At 45.7% G+C, this 19,708-nt stretch overlaps 2 protein-coding genes across 3 annotated transcripts in view; one reads left to right on the top strand and one right to left on the bottom strand.

Moving 5' to 3' along the window:
* Positions 1-2,513: 2,513 nt before the first annotated feature.
* On the top strand, positions 2,514-8,746 carry PSMG4 (proteasome assembly chaperone 4). Its single transcript, XM_068198571.1, has 3 exons — positions 2,514-2,778; positions 2,902-2,977; positions 8,214-8,746. The coding sequence occupies exons 1-3, from the start codon at positions 2,605-2,607 to the stop codon at positions 8,333-8,335; spliced, it is 372 nt and encodes a 123-aa protein (XP_068054672.1). The 5' UTR covers positions 2,514-2,604; the 3' UTR covers positions 8,336-8,746.
* A 980-nt stretch (positions 8,747-9,726) lies between these two features.
* The window catches only part of SLC22A23 (solute carrier family 22 member 23), a 109,530-nt gene continuing 99,548 nt past the window's right edge, over positions 9,727-19,708 (bottom strand). For both annotated transcript variants that reach the window (XM_068198572.1, XM_068198574.1), the window contains 2 exons: positions 19,501-19,624; positions 9,727-14,117 (listed from right to left, as the gene is read on the bottom strand). In XM_068198572.1, coding sequence (XP_068054673.1) covers positions 13,760-14,117; positions 19,501-19,624 — 482 coding nt within the window. In that variant the 3' untranslated portion in view covers positions 9,727-13,759. The remainder of the gene's footprint in view (positions 14,118-19,500; positions 19,625-19,708) is intronic.

The following is a 19,708-nucleotide window of genomic DNA, read 5'->3' on the forward strand; positions in this document are numbered from 1 at the left end:
TGAGCTTAAACAAGGATTTAGCATGATTTACAGAGAGCAGCTGCATTTCACAGAAAAGCATTGAATACACAGAACTGCTAATGTGCAGAGGAGCCCTGTGACTTACTTTTAGAGGTCTGCAGGGTTTAGGATAAGGGAAGTTACAAGCACTTTGGAGAAGACTCCTGGTGAGAAGAGGAACAGATCACAGCATGATGAAATAGGAGCAGTTCCCTGTAGGGAGAAGCAAGTCAGGAGGCAGTCTCGGAAGCAACACCAGACATTTGCACCTGATGTGGAAAGACCAGTGAAGAAAACTCTTACTTCAGTCCAGCAGATGACTTTAACAAAGGTTCAACACACAAACTTCTACTTTGTAGGAAGACACACTGAGCTGGAACTGTTAGAACAGATCCTCCACTAGGACTCCATTGCAGAAGCCAACTCTGACCCAGTATAGCAAAGAAACTGGCTCTGAACACTTAAAGAAGGATTAGCCTGTATGAATAAATCTGTCTGCAAAGCGGTGCAATGCCTTACCTTTCACTCTCACCTCCTTTCAAGTCAATGGAAACCAGACAAGAGGGGTTCCTTCTCTCTCAAAGAGGGGACATAAAGCAGCTCAGGTGAACTGTGCCCTAATATTTCCTCTTCACTGATCAGGCAAGCCTGGGGCAAATTCCTCCATCACCTGCAGGTCTCAAACCACAGGAATCTCACCACCACCACCTGTGTAGCTGCCAGCAGACATTTTATCCTGTTAGAATTTTATTCCTGCAGTGCTTCTGGCTCCTGGCTGTTTTAGCTGGCAGGCCTGCCTACCCAGCTGCAGAGTGAACTTGCAGCTGCAATAAGCAGAGTGCATGCAGCCAACACTCTCTCCCTTCCAAGGTGGCTTTTGTCACCTATTTGCCCGTTTTCACAGCTGTCACAGGTGAAGTGTCAGTTTGCAACAGGCTGTGGGGACAGGTTTTTGAGCCCCAACACAAGACTCAGCTTCTGCAGTATCTCACCTTGTGGGAGGCCAGCCCATGTGGAGGGAAAGAGCTGGGACTGGCTGTACAGTCGGGGGCATGGGAGGACCGGCACAAGCCTGATGCTGTTTCAGCAGTGAGGCAGGGGACAGACATAGTGGGGGTCTGACACCATATATACCATAATGCTTTGTGCAAGAAGCAAGAGACAAATGTAGGGCAGGGGAGGTGGTGTGCAACCCCCCCTCTCTCCAAGCTGATCCTGTGCCATGGGATGTCGGGGTATGGCAGCTGAGCCGGGCTTAGCTGCCTCCCGGGATTTAGTGTCAGAGCGGCAGCATGGGCAGAAATTAGTACAGGGCTGAGGATTTTCTTTTGGCAGACGCCAGGAGAACTGGAGCGGCTCAGGGAAGAAAAGAGATGAAGGGTTCCTTTCCCTCCACCCATTTCTTCAATGGGACAATGAAATCTTACCATTTAGAAATAGAAATTTTGTTTTCCAGCGGTATGTAGGAAACCGGAGGCAGAGGAAATGCTGATTAAAAAACCAATCTGTACCCTTAAAGTGCTTGTTCTTTGTGCAGCGATGATTGCCCTGCCGGTGGCGTGAAAATACACGTTTCCAATTGTAAAGGGCCCACGGCCATCAGGGAGCCGACAATATTCTTATCAGCAACAGACGGTACAGTTACTGAAAATCCTCTCCAGTAATGACCGACTTTGGTGTGCTCCGGCTGAAAGAGCGATGAGCACAAAATTCACACCCAAAGTAGGGCTTTTAATTATTCACGGCTCCGTATTCTCCAGAGCTATGCAAACCCAAACCACTTGCTTTGTAGATCCCCAACGCCGAAAACCTCCACAGCTGAATGAAGCCAAGGTCGCTGTGACCTTCCTCCCCCTTCCCGAGGCTGCACAGCACCGCGCTATCCCTTTCCCTTTCGTCTGAAACACCGGGGCTCCTCTCGGGTGACTCCCCGGAGCCAACGATGTGCCGGCGCGCGTCCGCACGCAGGGGTCACTTGCCACCTAGTGGGGTTTGCCCATCCCTGCGGCTGCCTCCGCTTTATCCCTCTCCCAGGCGGGAGCGCGGCAAAGCCCGGGGAGGTGTGAGCCGCGGGAAGCCGTGCGCGGAGCGGGTGCTCACCGGGGCTGCGGGTGTGTTCCCACACTGGGGGTGTGCACCGGCGGGCTGCCTGCGCACCGGGAGGGGGCTGTGTCTTTTGGGATGGGAGGGGAATAGTCGGAAACGGAGGGGGTGTGCACCCACCGGGGGAGTGCAAGTTCAGGGGGTAGGGGGCACGGAGGGGGCGCGCTCCCGGGGGGCCGTACCCGGCGTGCGTGTTCGTGCTGGCGCGGTCTGTGCACGGACGGAGGGGAAGCTCGGGGAGGGGCGTGCAGGGAGCGGAGTGCGGGCACCGGTGTGCGTGTGCGGGTATTCCCTGGGGAGTGGGAAGCGTGCATCCCCCGGGAGCCGGACGGGGCGGTCGGCCGCGCTGGGCCGGTGCCGGGGGCGGTGCCTCCCGGCGGGGCGGGGCGGGCACGGCGGAGCGGAGCGAGCGCCGCCTCCCCGGGGCCGCGGGGCGGGCCGGGCTCAGCCTCCCGCTCGGGCCTTGCGTGCTCAGGCCTGGCCGCGCCGGGGGAAACGGCGATGGAGGCGGCGGGCGGCGGAGCGGCGGGCGGCATCGCCCTGCACGACTTCAGCGGGCAGCTGGGCGAGCAGCGGGTGCACTTCCACGCCATGCGGCTGCGGGACTCGCTCTTCCTCTGGGTGGGCGCCGCGCCCGCCCTCGCCAGCCTGGCCGTCGCCATGTGCAGCCCCCGTGTGAGTGTCGCTGCCGGGGTCCCGCCCGCTCCCCGGAGCTCTGCGGCGCTGGGGGGCGGCCCCGCCGCACCTACCCCGTGCTGCCGGGACTAAGCCGTGCCTTGTGCTGTGCTCCGCTTGCAGGACAGCATCCCGGTGGCCGCCTCGCTCCTGGGGGACCCTTCGGACACCGCCTCCTCCTGCCTGGCGCAGCGCTTGGGTAGGTGCGGGGGTGCGGGGAGCCGCCTCCCGCCGGGAACGCGCGGGTCGGGACCGGGCCGTGCCTCTCTCGTGGCCCTGAGCCACCAGCCCGGGCCGGGTGGGTGCAGAGGGATGCGGTGCGCGCTGCCCTGGCCGCGGAGCCTGCGCTGCTGCAAGTTGCGGCAGCTTCGATGCAATCCATCGATTCACTTTTATTTTCCCATCCGTGTAGGGGTCTGTGGCACCTGAGTCAGCGGCCATGAGCACGCTGTGCCCTATCAGAAGTGAATTATTTGATATCTTTATCCTGGCTTTGGGTGCGAGGCAGGGCAGCACATGCTGCACCTGCAGAGTGGGGTTTCAAGTGACCTCCGCTCCGTAAACCTGTGACAGTGCTGTGCTGGTGGGCGGGGTGGCCGTCGTGCCAGGCACGTGCATTTTACCTGAAGATGAAGCCAACCCTCATCACATCTCACACTTTTTAGCCCCCACATTCCAAGAAGTTCTGGCCTGGGAAGCCCAGGGTTGTCTCACAGATGCCTGGGCTTGATCTGACTGAGCCAAAAGGGGACCGCTCGGGATGCTTCCTTTTCCATCAGGTGCAGTGTGCTACAGCTACTGCAATAGCTGAAATCCTAAATCATAAGGACAGCTTGCAAACTCCCATGTCCATATAAAAAAGATTAAAAATACACGGCCTAGTGCATCCTATCACCTTCACAGCTCTGACAGCTGTGTCATGCTGGTTACTCATCATCACCCACCAGTGGCTGATGCAGCTCCAACTGGTGAACCGCTGATGTGCTTGTTACCAAGTTTTAAAAGCAACATGCTGAGCTGCTCGGTTTCATCCTACTTCCTCTGTTTCAGATGGAAAGGCCACAGAATTATTAATGATCTGTGTGCTGAGCTCAGTTTCAGACAGTATGTCCTGAATTTGTATTGTCAGGCACTTCCATGAGTCTACAGCACCTGCTTCTCCTTCATGGCCACATATAAAAAAGGCTTGCTTACAAGACCAATCTTTGAAAAATGGTATTAGCATATTTTCTTCTTCACAATAACTTGTGTTTTAATATACACTGTTTTAGTCGACCCTGGTGGCACAATTTTCTCTACATACTGAGTTCAATCCTTTCTACTTTAAGTAATAATTTTATGGCGTACTGTTTAACACAACTTCTTTATGTGTAATTAATGCCTTATCCTTAGGAAGTCAGTCAAAATGTAGTCAGAGAGGATTTACTTTGGATAAAATGTAGTAGTTTATTCCACTATTCCAGTTTATTCCAAATGGAAATTTGGTCTCCTTGTCATTAATTTCTTCTGAATCTTGCTGTAATCTTCTGTGTAGCATTGCAGCCCAGCTGACAGTTCTAAGTTATCTTAGTGATTGCTGTACTCCTTTTGTTGTTTTTTTTTTTTTTTTGTACGTGTGCTTGCTATCTCTCTTAAAACAATTACATGTTTCATAGCTGAAGTTCATAAGAACTTGCCATTTCTTCTGTTAGCTCTTTCAGTGTTCTAGGACAGAGGCTGCCTGAGTCACCTGACTTTTCTCCTAGTGAGTTGTCTCAGTTTTGCTGCCCTTTTTTCTTATCCTTTTTTTTTTTTCCTTAAGATGCTTTTATAATTTGCACTATTGATTTCCCATACTTTGTTACTGAGAACTGATACTGTTGCTTGGTACTGGTCTATAGGTTACTCTTTATCCTTGGACTATAATGTACCTTCCTCTTTTCTTTTTCTTTGTGTGCTTAGGTGTCTTTTGTTATTTCATCTTACATTTCTGAGCCGGTTGTGGCCCTAGCTAGGCTTTTGGTCCATGTTCCTCTGTATCCATGACATCTATCCACTGGGTTGCAGGTTTCCTTGCCAGTCAACTCCTTTCATATTTTTTTAATATACTGTTCTTGCTTGTGTGATCCTGGTAAAAATATATTATTTTGGGGAAGGCCTATAGACCTTTTTCACCATTAGTTCAAAGGGGAAAGTCAATAATACACTTATGGCTTTGAATAATTATGTGCTTGCTCTTTACCTGAGCTTCTAGGAAAAGAAATACATATTTTTGAATCTCATACCACAGTGTTTAGGCTGGCTTTTGACAGTCCAGCAATTTAGGTCACTTCCTTGTCACTTAGTCCAAATTTATTTATTTATTCATCTATTAAAAAAAATTAAAAAATATTTAAAATTATTTATCCTGAGACCAATGGATCTGCAAGATCATCAACAAGCATCCCTTATCTTTGTTTCACAAAGTGTTTGGTAAGGAAATCTGTGCTCCACCTCAGCTAGAAATACGCAGCTTTGCTGTTATTGGTGTTTAGTTTTTCTCTGGGAATTTAAATCCTTGTTACTCCCACACAATCTGTAATAGCAGAGATGCTATTCACAACCAAGTCTGACTTGTAGTTGTGCTTCCTAGGTCGCCTTTTTAACCATCCTGACATGTGGTAACCTTCAGGCAGGCAGTTTTTCTCGCCTCTCTTGCCCCCGCCATGCTTGTCACCCTTTTTTCTGTGCAGTTTTTGTCTCCACAGGCACTAGCAGGAGTAGCATGCAGTGCCATTTGCACATAACTATTTCTATTTCTTACACTTGCTAGTCACATTCCATCATCTGCCATGTGTTCCTGCAATGTCAGGTTTCCTGCCCTGGAGCAGGAGTTTCAGTGCTGCTGTGCATCACAGTGCACACATTCTCCTTTTGTTTTCTGGATAGTTTGGTAGTGGTCCTAGCCACAACAGCTGCATTTTGTATACTGGCTCTATCTCCCTCCTTATTTCTGATTTTTTTTTCTTTTGCTGAAGACACATGTACTTCATTCTCATTCCTCTTTCTACAAATATCTATCAACATCTGCTTTTATGAGGTGCAGTTTCCCACCACCCTGCCTGATCACTTTGGCACAAGATGTGTCTCACTAGTCAATGAACCCAAATTCTAAGAATGTTTTCTGTAGGATACTGGAGGCCAATTCTTGAGAAAGTCCTTGTCCATTAGTGCCTCCCTCACGTACATATCCTGAAATCACAGTGCTTTGGGCTGCAGTACTGATTAGGGCCATGTCTTCAGTCTTCCTTCTATAGGGACTGGCAGACTCTTGGTGAAGATCACCTCAACCTTTTCTTTGAGTATTTTCTTTGAGTATTTCTCAGCTGGGCACTGGTCACTTCCATCAGCTCTTTTCCAGCATAAATAGTCTACAAACTCATACGTAACATTTGTCCTGCCTCTTCTGCTCCTGCTGGGCTCCTCTTCAAGCTTTGGTTTGGGCCTTTGCTCTGTACATGAAGTTGTAGGAGCAGGTGTGTGCTGCTGTAGTTTCTCCTGGTACTCAGCACATCTGGGACGATGGCTGTCAAGGATGTTTTTCCTCCACTTTGAAGAGCCAGTGGAACAGGGGTTATTAACCAGGCTGCATGGGAAGCAGTCCTGCTGGAGGGTTTTTTAGGTAAGTCTTGTCCTTTGCAGTTTTCTGCCTTACTCTGAAGCTGCAGATGGTCTTCCACAGAGGCATAAGATCTGCCCTCTTTTGTCCTTTTCGCGGGAGTGCACATGTCCAACTGAATCCTCAGGAAGCAGGGACAGAAAAGGTCCTCCTGCCCCTCAGAGCTGGGGCAGAGCCCTGGGACTGGAGGTCCTTGGCACAGGAAACCCAGAGGGACTCCCAGATTCACACTGTTCCTGGGAACTGGAGCAGCATCCCAGAGACTCTATAGGCAAACATAATTAAGAAGTTGAGTTTTGACACTGCAGTGCACTATATAGTTTTGTTAGCTAGGATAATGGCATTAATTAGTTCAGAATTAGCATTGTATTCATTTAGGCCATGATGATGAAGCACTAGTGCTTACAAAACATGCTGCTTTATACCACAAAAATCTGGTGCCAGATGCTAATTTTTGCAATCGGAGCAGCACGCTGCATTATATCAGCATTTTGTAGTGCCAAGTCTTAAAAGGCAAATGAATCCTTGCAGTTCAGAAGCAGCTCTATTTACTGAGTCAGGAAGCTGGTAACCTGTTAGGATAGAAAATAATAAAAAAATGATTTGCATAATAAAAATGCCTTAAAGGAGTTGTTTAACTACATTTTATACATACATATATATGGGTTTCTGTATTTAACTATTTTGTTTCCTGTTTAGAAAGGATTAAAATCTTAGAAGTCCGAGTGTCTCTGTTATGAATTGTTAAAAATTCAGATGACATTTTTGAATATTCAGCAGAACAGTCTGATTTGTATCTGGGATCATTTGCTCCCAGCTCATTCCCGGACAAGAATATCTTGTGACCCAAATACTATTTTTTGTCTTCTATTTTACACAGCTCAATTTAAATTTAGTGCCTCTTTTTCCTGTATAGTGCTTACATTTTTCACAAAGTTTAGCTTCAGTAATATATAGGGAGAGCCACAATTTTTTTATATTACTGTAGTAAACTCTAAGTAGATGTTTATTTTTTTTATAAAACACTTCTTGGTGTTGTCTCTTCTACTCTGATAATTAAGTCTTCTTGTCCCACTGGACAGTTTTTTGGTCACTGTTAATTAGCTCTGTCATGGAAGGCAGCTCATAATTTTTGTAGCACCTCTCTCTAGGTACTTGTCATTACAGTAGCCTGGAACTTGTGCTTGGCTTCATCATGTTCAGCAAAGGCTCTCCAGCTCCTCCTTGGGGCATTCATGGACACCATATGAAAAAAAGTTAATGGAAACAAAATTGATAGCAAGCTTAGACAGAACTGGTGCATAGCTTTTTGGGGCCTTTTAAGGCTTATGAACCTTTTAAGGTTCATTAAAATAACTAATTTGGCCCAGTGACTTTCTTGAGCACTTTCCCTCTAATGTTTTACACAGCACAGATTTTCAAACTCTGAATTTCAGTGCTAAGAGTCCAGTACAGTCTGTGGTGTCACTTACAATGTAAGATATTTAAGAAGTGTCCAAATATCCACTACAAGCTGTGCAAGGCTCTCCAGTGACTAGTGCTGTCTTGCATCAGGTCAACAACTAGTTGACAGTCACCAGTCTTATATTGTTCACTTCTGTGATGTGCAAAATATTGCCCAACTCCCCTGTGGTCAGGGACTTGTTCTGCTTTTCATTTATAACTGCACTCAGCACAGCAGGAATGGAGAACATCTTAGAAATCTGCATGATGTGGCTTTTTAAGAGGCTTGCTCAAATACCATAATCTCTTTAATATAAGAATAAACTCTGGCTGACTACTCTGTTTTGTGTTTTAGCCAGCAAGACCAAAAAGCAGATATTTGTCAGCTACAATCTTCAAAACACAGACAGCAATTTCACCTTACTCATAGAAAACAGGATCAAAGAAGAAATGACAGCTTTTCCAGACAAGTTCTGATTGTGCATCATTGTAAAAGAAGATGAAGGTTTTGTTTCAGAAAAACTTATTGCAATTTTCACACTGACATTAAGTTAGTATATTTCTTTTGTATTATTTTGATTGAATTTGCAGTTGTTATTAAATATAGATACACTTGACTTGGATTTTCTTTTTTTTCAAATAGAATTTGAATTCTAAAAACAAAATTTTTTTGCTACCCTGCCAAGTAGGGTGGCAAATGGATGCTGCAATGGATGAACATGATTGAAAAAGTGCATGTGGTGTGTGGCCCCTACACAGTACTGAGATCTGATGGCAAATCAGTTCCAAATTCTATCTGTACAATTAATCTACTGTGTACTAACACTGAACATAGTATAGCAGCTTTTAGTGTTCAAATAAAGAAACTCCACATTTTTGTATGGTAAAGCTGTGACATGAGTGTTACTTTTTTCCTTTTAGCCCCTCTTGGTCATAGTACTGGTGCTAAATAATGGATTTCCTCCCATCCCTTGGGCACTTAGAACACGAGAAGGATTTCACAAAGGGTCATTTATGCATCCCTGAGGACTACATAGAAGGAAAAAGCACAAGCCACGTTCTGAGCAATAAGTCAGGCTGCTAGAAGAGCATAACTTGTAAAATTAGCATATACATAAAATCAGAGAGGTCTACTACCATGACCACCAGTGAAAAGCATCCTGCTGCTACATCTCTGGGCTTGCTTTCAGGTAGGATGGGTATCTTTTCAAAGGCAGATCCATCGGCTGTTTTGTTTAATGAAACAGCAGCCAGGCGTTAACTATCCAGGTTTTCCAGGTTTTGGTGTTTGTTTTTTTTTTTTTTTTTCTTTCATTCCCCGTTGAGCCCTGACTCGAGCTCAAGCATCAGCTTCTGATACAAACAAAAATTAAACTAGTGGTGCTGCTTCTAGACAACTGTCCTAAGCACCTGATGAATTTACCTTGCTGTGGTGCAACAATCAGCAATTAAAACCTGTAACTGAGAGGCTGCTGCTGTAGAAGGATCAGCTGCTGAGTCTTTTGTCCAAAAGGGTTTGAACACCCAGTGGCTTCAATGTCTCAGATTTGGTGTGGGGGCAGAGGGCCCCTCCTTACCTGGTGGGAACAGCTGCCCATCCTTGGCTGCAGTTCAAGATCAGAATAGCAAAAAGCAACTGTTGAAGGGTATTTTCTTTTTAATTTACATCACCCAGGAAACAGTCAACTATGCTTCTGTAATTGACTGTAAAGGATAATTACTTGCAAATCAATGTGCTGTTTTAATTAGCCTGGTTTACAAACAGCTCTTTCTGTTTGTAGAGCAGGGTAGGGCTATTTGCTGAGGTATCAGCTGCTGCTGGGTGTTTGAGAAATCACTGCAAGGGAGCCAGACGAGGGAGAGCAAACTGATGGGACAACGTCATTTTATTCTGTACATTTACATACAAAGTTCTTCTCAGTAGGTACAACAGATGTAACATCATGCAGACATTTAGCTTGTAAGACTGTTTTCAGTACTTGATTTAAGCTTGTGCTATGAGGAAGCACCACCAGACTATTCATGATCAAAACATACAGTAACACGATTCTTTAAAACTTCATCAGAAACTGAAATGGGGAGGGAGATCTCGCCCACTAGACAAAACACACCATACTCCTTTCCCGAAACATTTTACACAATACATTTAAAATGAGGTTTGTAATTCCATTTTTTCTTAAAAAATAAAATAAAAAAAAAGTTACAGTGGGGGAGATCATCCCCCTACTCAATAATGTTGTCTTATGTGCCAGCTACAGGCGCAACTTGACTTGACATTCACAGAGTTCAGTTAATGGCACTTCTGCTTCCAATTTGGTGACCAATAAAGTGTTTGTCTCCAGGAAATGGCAACAGTTAAGTAAAATACTTCCACTAAAAAGGACAACAACAAAAAAAAGCCTGCTCAGTGAAACCCAAAAGTAAATCACACAACCCCCTTTCAGAGTGGCCACAAAACACTTGCAAACAGGTGGTATCCATTTGCAGAGTGTCCAGCAACAAAAGCAGTACTGAAACCTTACAAGGGGGACAAAGCCCCCAAGATCAAGCATAATGTCACTTCACATTTTTGTTTGAACTTACAAAGATGGAGAAAGCGCTTAAATGGTAAACCCAAAGAAAAACCTACTGATGGGCTTAGAGGTTACTGAAGGGTCACAGAAAAAGGCCAAACATGGACAAGACAGCTTGGACTGCTTCTCCTGTTGTGGTGGCCAGAAAGAGCCACCTGAGAAAAGCCTTTCCTGGTGATGGGCTGCAGAGGAGACATGGCCAAGGAGCCAATGGTGCAGCAGGCTGGGACCCCAGCAGAGAGTCATGTCCTGCTGCAGGACTAGACAAGGCAGGGCAAATATCCCCACGCTTCCTTTCTGCCCTGCTGCATCACCTGGTACCTGGCTCCTCCACACAAGATAGGTTTAGTGAAAGCTTTCCAACTCTGTGAGCATGTGTGGAAGAACATAATCATCACAGAAGTGTTCATGTTTTCAGGAAAAGGAGCAAAATTAGAACTGCCAAAGCAGAAGTTAGTTTTTACTTTATTGTTGCGACAGAGGCAGAGGGCCAGACTGACTAGAGAAGCTGGGGCTCCCTTCATTGCAGATCAGTACTGACTACCTGGTTTCAAGCAAAAAAGCAGCAAATCAAATCAACTTCATAAGATCTTTTTCTTAACAAAAAAAAAAAAAAAAGTTGCTGCATGTTCCTGTCACCTAATGTATTTATTATCTAAATGTTGATATGTTTAAACAAGTATTCTTTTCCCTGTGCCTGTCTGTCATCGGAGAGCAACCACCAGAATAGGAAACGATAAAGCGCTGTGGACAGCAGCGGTGAGCTCACCAGGACCACTGACATTGCTGGAAGCAGCCGGGTTTACAGGCCTGTGGATGGTCTGCAAGAGCTGTACCACAGCTTGAGCACACGGGCCACGAAGAAGACCATGAAGGAAGGAGCCACTGGCTCTGCAGCACGATGGATGGCAGGGTGCTGCTTTCTGCCTCTGCGCTTGCACCTTCTCCTCTCTCAGGCCCTTTTTCTCTTCCCTGAAGCCTTGCTTTGCTTCTTCAGCTTTTTGTCATGAACCCATTTCTTTCGTCCCCGAACATGTGTGGCTTGCAACAAGCATCTCATATTGAAGGCAAAACGTATTGCACAAATTTGGTGTGTGAATACTGCACGAGTGGGGAAGGGCTGGGTTCTTTCCTCAGGTGAACACAGATTGCAAAGGCCTCGGCACAGAACAAAAAGAAGCAGCCGCACTCAAGCCTAACAATAAAACTTGAGTGTAAGGAAGATCAGGCTCTTGCTGTTACAGCAAGTTTAGCAAAGGTGAAAAAAACCAGTAGTGTAACCCTGGGTGAAACTACCATCAACTGGTCCAGTGTTTCTTACCAGGCTCAAGAAGAACCCAAATGTCCACATCATCCTCTGTAAAAATTAGCAGCTTTAGGACAACATTGTTACTCTGAACACAACCACCTCTGTTGCTTCTGTAGGTCTGCCTGTCCCCTTGCATCCGTCAGCGTCTGAGGCTGTGCTTCTTTACTGCATGGCCTGTCGGGAAGCATGGATTTTTGATTTATTGGGAACTGTAAGAGGACATCGGCAGCCTAATGGAGGATGGAAATTGTTAGGTACAGTAGTTAAACGACAATATATACAGCAAGGGAGGAAGGGGGAGGGAAGGTAAAGGAGGAGAGTGCAAATGAGCACTTCCCCTGCATATGAATGCAAGATGTACATCAAACAAAGTGGCAATCATATGGACACTCAGTACAACACTGACATCCTGCTGCTCTGCTTGAACGTCTGCACTACCGAGCAATCACAAATGGATGGCCTGAGTGGGAAAGGACAAGAGGGAGGGAGAGAGGGGAGAGTTAACTACAATGCAAGAAAGCTGTTTACAAGGTCCTTGCATTGAACTAGATCCTCAAGTCTGAGTGAGAACCAAAAGCCAATGGCCAAAGGAAATAGTTTGGGGGCTGGAGGAGAGAAGTCAAGTGGCTACTATCAAAGTGCCATCTGCACAGCAGGAGGTAAACTGGATGTTCACTTTGTGTAGAATTAATCAAATTTAAGTAAACTTTTTTTTTTTTCCTGAACTAAAATCTTACAAGAGCAGTTGGGAAAGCGGGGAAATAAGGGTGAGTTCATTGTATATTCTTGGGTCAGAACCAGAACACATAAGAGCCCAAGACAGTTCATTAAGTCATTATTCACAGGCTACCAATTAATTCCTTTCCAACAGTCATTTAAGCAGTTTTTCCACTTAAATTGAAAACCCAAACCCTGATTCTAAAAACACTTAAGACAATAAATACCAGGAGCAGAAACACCCAGGAGCAGAAATTCCAGCTATGCTGCCTTTTGGAATAAAGGTATAGGTCATTGCCCATGCTCCTTATTATTTATCACTGCTGGTCTATGCTTTTTTCCTGGAGCAGTCAGAGATCCTGGGCCTCCTGATAATTATAGCCATTCTAGACAAAACTCATTTTTGCATCATTAGTCAAATCATTTGCATCATCTACATTATAATTAAGGACCAGTGGCAACCACCTAAAATAGATTAATATATTCTTAAAATGCAGAAAGCTGATTCTTATTGAAAAACCAGCTTGTTGGGGTAGGATTTTCTCCAATGCATTCAGTGGAAACAAAAAAGGACTAATTTAGAGAGTAACTTTTAAGTGCACATGGGCTATAAAGACAAATATAAGCTGCCTAAAATGCAGTCAGAGTTTGAGTCACAACAGTTTTTGCTTTGCTTTTTCTTTTTTTTTTTCTTTTTTAGTGTATACAAACACAGCAGGCAATCTGGGCACTTGGACTTTCTAGACAGGCAGAAGAATGTTGCACAAGTCTAAGTTTAAGTCAATTCAACTTTGCAGTGAATCCCTCTTTCCTTTAAAGAAACACAAAAACAAAACAGAAAACAACACTCCCCCTCCCCCCATGGTTTCTTTCTTGGAATGGCTGCACCTCTTAAAAGATGGCTTCATTTTTGTGATCTATGAAAGGAAAAGGAAATAAAGTGCTTCTTGAGAATAAATCAAAATAAATATACATATTTAATGGCAGGAAAAAGAGAGTTCTGAAGGGCTACTGCCAGCCAGGTCTTTTCTCAAATGAGTCTTTTCCCCCAAAACTTTTCAAGAGTTATCTGCACAACTGTTGAAGATGCCAAAATTTGCTTTTGTAGCACAGTTGAATTCCTCTAAGTTTGTGTCTGCTCCATCACTGGTTTGTAAAATCTGTGCAAAACACCTTTGCCCAAAGTGCAACTCCTCCTGCACAACAGCATCAAATAAAATACAAAAGGATGAGAAGAAATATAAGAAGGGGAAATAAAATAATTAAAAAAGAAAAAAAGGAGAAGGAAAAAAATCCACCCAGTTACATCGACTTCATCCCGTTGGCAGTGGTGTTCTCCGAGATCCCGTCACTCACAGCTGCTGAGTCATGGAGGCCAGAGTAATCCTTGAGTTCAGAGTTTGTCAGGAGCAGGGGCTGCTCCCCCTTCTTGTGCGGCAGGAGGGGCTGCCGGGTGTAATGTTCCCCATCCGGGATGTTCTCAGGCAGGTTCTGGTTCTTGCTCTCGGGCAGCAGTAGGATGCAGATGATGCAGATGAGTGTGCAGCAGGCGAAGATGACGTGGTGGAGGAAGTAACCCTTCTGGTTGTGGAGCTCCATGATGGGGGCGGTCAGGCGGCCGAAGCCCGCGCTGGCCAGCACCAGCCCCAGCCCGCCTCCCCTGCAAACACAAGCAGAGGGAGAAATAATTACACTCAAGTATCTTTTCACACCCATTTAACTGCCCCCACATAAGAAGAAGAGAAGCTTTACCATGTGAGTGTGTAGAGGCACTCTAAAGTACTCCCAGTCCCAAGTATTCCCACATTCAGTGAGGGAAAACCTGATTTTGCTTAGCATGCCACCCTTCTCCACTTCGACAAAGCACACCAAGGAGCAATAAGTGCAGAAGTCAATTTTGACTGCCTCTAAAGTATCTGGCACCATTCAGCAGTGGAGGCAGGAGATTAGACTTTACAAGCCACTGCCTTGATCCATTTTACCAAATACTGAATGCTGGAATATTTTTCTACATAAAATCATGTTATGGCTGGAACTTCTCAACACACTGGAGATCTAAAAAATTGCATAATTTTCCAAAAAAAAGAAGTGTGAAAATAAACTCATCTTCCTCCAGCTAGAGGCACAGAATCTGTTTGGGAAAGGCTAGTTCAGTGCTCTCTCCTGATGCTTGGCTATGCAAGCAAACTCTCTTGCAATTCCTTGTCTTGCTCATCAGCATCTCTCCAGACCCTGGTGCAGGAGGCCTGGCACACCTCACAGTCCCGGGTCTGTCTCTGCTGGCTGCCCCCAAACAGAAATGGCACTGTAGGTGTTTCTTTGGGGTGGGCCATTCCCTCCTGCTGTGACAAGACTGAGGTCTCCTGCCAGCAGAGTGTCACCCTTAAATCATTCATTTTAACAAAAATCTGTGAGAGTGGCAGCTCGTCCTTCATTTTCCAAATACTCTGCTGCCTGCAGAGGGAGACCTCCCTGTGAGTTTAATCACTGGCACCCTGCTTCCCTACCAAGCCTGTGAGGGCAACACACTTCCTCCACTTCCTCAGGGAGATGCCATCTATTTCCAAACCCTCTGCAGATCAGAGGGGTTCAGTTCCTGGCCCAATGCAGAACTGTTCCTATCAACAAAAACTGGCTCTTACAGAAGACGACTTGCAGAAGGCAAATGGACTGCTTTATGTCAAATATTTGGGAAAAAAAAAAAAACAGTTTCCCTGGCTATTAAGCATCCTGGAAATCACTGTACAAATAAACCTACAAATGCCAAATTCACTCAGCCAACCACAGTGTTAAAGCTAATCTTCACTCAATCCTTTCCAAAATCCACTGCTGCTTACTTGACAGCTGAAGTACAGCAAAAATAGGTTTCAAAAGATGCTCTTGGGACACTAGCTGGATCAAAAATTCACGTATGTATGTTCCAGTTCTTCGGACTCAGCAGAGCATCTTTCACAGACAACAGTGACTTCCCCAAATGCTGCGAAAGCCCTTATTAAAAACTTGCCAGCTTTCTGATGGCAATTTAAAAACCCAGCTGAATGCAACTATTGTGCAACTGGCCTCCCTGCAACTTCATTAATACACTCACATGAGTAATTGACACAACCAGTCCCAAATGCATTGCAAATCTCTCTCCAAGTTGGCTCTGGAGCAAGAAAAGCCTGGCTCATTTACATCAGTGATTGCAATGGCTAAATTGTATCTCAACCCCCCTGAGAAGGACCTGAGGTGAGTTTTAAATGCTGCTGTAGAAGGACATCAAGCAAGCTGAAAGAAAACGGGAAAAGGCAACAACAAAGACAGCTCTGTCATTTATGGGTCAAGTGGCTTCAGATTTACAGGGGGGGAAAAAGTTTTTCCATATGACGTCAGTAATTAGAGTAGGCATTACTTTTTCCAGTGCCATCAAAACCTGGCAGAGGAAGGCTTGAAAATACATTTTGGAGTGTTCTAAAAGGGGTTTCTTTAAGGTTTAACTATACTGTAGATGTGAAAATGTGAAGGGGAAAAAAAAAAAGAGAAAACTGAAAATACTGTCAGGAATTTTTGTTGTTTCTGTGCACATCAGGAAAAAAGCTAAAGGGCAAAAGAGGCAGCATGCTCATGATTCACACCGTTTTTGCAGGTGACAAGGTGCAGCAGGTGGAAAAGAAAAACATTCTGAGTGCTTTGGGGCATTGCTCCTCCTCAGCACAAGGAATCCCATGGCAGGGGCCAGCGTCTGTACTTCAAACACTCCAGATGCAGAGTAGAGCCTGGAGAGGGAGTGCGAGGGCTGCTGGCACCCACAGCGAGTCCCAGCTTTCTCCCTTGCACCTCTGCCTACCAGTGGCTGCTGTGGGGGGGCTTTCCTATGGCATGGCCCCATGGATGATCAATCACAACCACTTTCCCAACTCCTGCTCCCCCACTGACAGTGGGGAGGGATGGTTTGCATGAGGTTTACGGTCCTAACGTGGGCAAATCGCAAAATTGAAAATTCTGTCCTCAGAAAGGACCTGCTTGTTCATGGGGTAGAATTTCCTTGCTTGCTGCCTCAGTGTTTTGCCAAAGAGCAGCAAGACATCCTCACTGACATCCTAAGGGAAGGGTCTTGTCCTTCTCAGCACCCCTCAGGAGAGCAGAGAATTGCTACTCCTGGCTTCAGACAGCATGTCTGCATTGAGCAAATGGGTCAACACACAACATGACTCAGAGTACAAGTGAGCCAGAGAGATGCCCAGGCTAAAGGAGGCTTTGGGAAAGCTCCTGGTCCAGCCTTCTGCACAAAGCAGGGCCAGCATTGAAATCAGATCAGGTTTTCCACCTCAGCCACTTCTCAAAGTCAGCCTGAAAACCCCCACAGCTTTTCCCTGCCCATACATAAGGGACATTTTGTGCACTCAGTCCTAGGCCAGAGATTCAAGTAATACACCAGCATACCCTTGGTCTCATGGAGCAAGCACCACCTTTGAGAAGCCAGGCCTTATTCAGGTCCCAGTAAACAGCTCTGCATCCCACTGTGTTGAGGAATACATTTAGTGCAGGTGGCTGGGTGGGCAATATGTGGTGTCAGCTGCAGATTGAGCCCTGGGGGGTGGGACCCCAAGATGAGAGGCTGTGAGCTGGTGCAGAGCCTCTGTGTGAATGTGAATGGCTCCTGGGTGGTCAGACAGGAAAGTTTCCTCAACAACTGGAAATTTGGCTTGAGGCAGCTTTTGATGGGAAAAGACCCTAATTCAGCCATTGCTGCCCAGTCTTTGGCTGTGTGGGCACAAAAGCAGGACACTGAGAGAAAAAGCCAGAACCATCTTCTACTTGATAGTAACTGAGTATGTGGAGGATGAGGAGAGGACATGCTATATTTTGTTTAGCCTATTCCTATTTAGTAGACATACAGGCTGTAGTGGTGTGAAGATTATTCCATGTGGATTATCAGTGACACTTGGTGCTTTAATTCAGCATTTGCATGGAGGTCTGCACTGAAGTCCCAGGACAAAGAAGGGTGGCTCCTGATGAAGCCCCTCTGCCTTCTGCCATGAGACTGGGGTGCAGGGCACAGATCCCAAGGACCTCTCTGTGACACATGACAGTGTGGAAGGTTCATATTGCTGGAGCAGGTGTCACCTCTTGGTGATGAAGATCTGGCTGTTCTCCTCCTGGAACCGTTCATCTCAACACTACAGCAGCAGAGATAGATGGGTGCTGTGGGTTTGCTATCATGCCACTGCTACCCAGGTAATGGCAGTGCTATTTTCCACTCTCAGTGATTTGCAGACAATGGATTTGATCAGGAAAACCCCAGAGACAGCCCCAGTGCTCTCTTTGCCTTCCTTTTCCTTAAGGTTGCTTGAGATCCAACCAAAAGCATATTAGTATCATACAATGGTTTGGGTTGGAAGGGACCTTAAAGATCACTTAGTTCCAACTCCCATAGGGTATTCATTGTGGCATTTTGGAAAGCAGGTTATGAGGGAGTAGCCAGATCCCACCAAAAGGCAAGACAGAAGGCAGCTTATGCACATCTCTGCATGAGACAGACTTATGCACTGTCCTATACAGTTATACCTCCTAATTACAGTCATCAGGGGATCTTATTGTGATGGTAGGATCACAAAGTAGTGCAGTGTGTCATCATTTCTATAAATAAACAGGGACCCTGAGGCATATCTAACTGTTGTCACTCGCCTGGTGTCAGCCAGCAGAGTCAGGGGAAGCAGAATTTTGGCTCCCAGCCAGGATTTTGTCCCCCTCCCTGTAGCAACATAAGTGATTTAAGGGAAAAAAGCTTGCTAAGTTCAGACTGCACATCTGACCCTACTTGGCAGATTCTCTTCTGGCTGACATGGTCAATTCCTTATCTGTGTGTCTTTCAAATAGAGCCAAGGAGAAAATTAAAAAGGCATAAAAACACCAAACTGATTGACACACACATAAATAAATAGCTGTTAGTGTTTCAGGCTGCTGTATAATCTCACTCCTCACACTGCCTTTTCCCATGGAAATAATGTTATCCATAAAATACATTCACAAATTTAGATTGCCTGAAAAGAAAGACCATGGAGCAAGGAGACTCTGGCTACTCAGAGGACAGTTTTGCAGTAATACTTTTGTGAAGTTACTGAAAAGGCATATAATTTGGAGGGGACCAAAAAAAAGTATCCTCTTTCCTCCACTCTCTCTCCCTCCCACCCATATGACCTACATTCCTGAGAAATTCAGTGAAGTCAGAGCAAACTCCTGAATTGCTGTGGCATTGCTGAAAGCATAATCCAGGACACAGAAGCACAACCTTTGTGCTGTGAAAGATAACAGTGCATGTATAAAATGATACAAACCCCTGACCATACAAAGATGTGTTATGGGAAACTCTCCAACAAAGACCATTTGTCTAATTTCTCCTATTTCCCAGAATGAAAGTGTTCCTCTTTAGAAAAACTTTGAGCCTCTGCTAAGATAGGTCTGTATGTGAAAAGAAAGACAGCTTTATCTGAAATAAAGGCAGAGAGGCAGGCTTGCAGAGGATCTCTATGCACCAAAAGCATTTATACCACATGCTTCAACACCTTCCTTCCGCTGAAGCATCCCTGTAGCTGTCCTGGTTAACCTGCCCTATGGAGTCAGGGATTGCTGGCACCTATGTCCTCCTCTGCACAGTCGTGGAATTTCTCCTTCAATATCAAGATGCAGACTCACCTGATTGCTGCTTGAACAAATCCCGCAGAGTTAGTGAAGCAATGACAATGTTCAACCGTACAGACTGGTTCAGCTGAGTATTTAAGACCCTACCAAGCTGCAATTCATGTGCTGCCAGGCCTGCTGATCATCACCACGATGGGACACAAGGTGGAGCCATGGAAAACAAAGCCTCTCTATAGACAGACACACATTCACTTTGCACAGACTGACTGCAGCCACTGCAAAAAGCAGCCCCCAAGTTGCTCTGAGGTCTCCAATTATGTGAGGCTTCCCCTCCCATACAATGTGTTAAGTCACACAGCCAGTTAGGGATTAAATGAAGATAATTTTGTCCCCATCTTTTGAGGGGGGCTTCAAAGTCTCACCTGATTACTGTGGGTGTGATTTCAGCACAGAAGAACACGCTGAGGCTTCCAACAGCATGCGAAGAAAACATACCCACGATGGAAAATGCAACAGAAAATTTGTCTTTGACACTGTCACTCATACCTGGCAAGACAAGTGCGTTCATAAAAAATAAGAATGAGGTCAAACTTCTAAGGAAGAAAACAATCAATGAAGTTTATATTACTC

Source organism: Anomalospiza imberbis, chromosome 1 (assembly GCF_031753505.1).
Source record: "Anomalospiza imberbis isolate Cuckoo-Finch-1a 21T00152 chromosome 1, ASM3175350v1, whole genome shotgun sequence".
Classification (NCBI taxonomy): domain Eukaryota; kingdom Metazoa; phylum Chordata; class Aves; order Passeriformes; family Viduidae; genus Anomalospiza; species Anomalospiza imberbis.

Excerpts from the sequence above, each read along its gene's own strand:
- PSMG4 (XM_068198571.1), top strand. The coding sequence starts at position 2,605 with ATGGAGGCGGCGGGCGGCGGAGCGGCGGGCGGCATCGCCCTGCACGAC. Across the intron at positions 2,779-2,901 it reads TCGCCATGTGCAGCCCCCGT|GACAGCATCCCGGTGGCCGC; the intron begins GTGAGTGTCGCT and ends CTCCGCTTGCAG. Across the intron at positions 2,978-8,213 it reads CTGCCTGGCGCAGCGCTTGG|CCAGCAAGACCAAAAAGCAG; the intron begins GTAGGTGCGGGG and ends TTTGTGTTTTAG.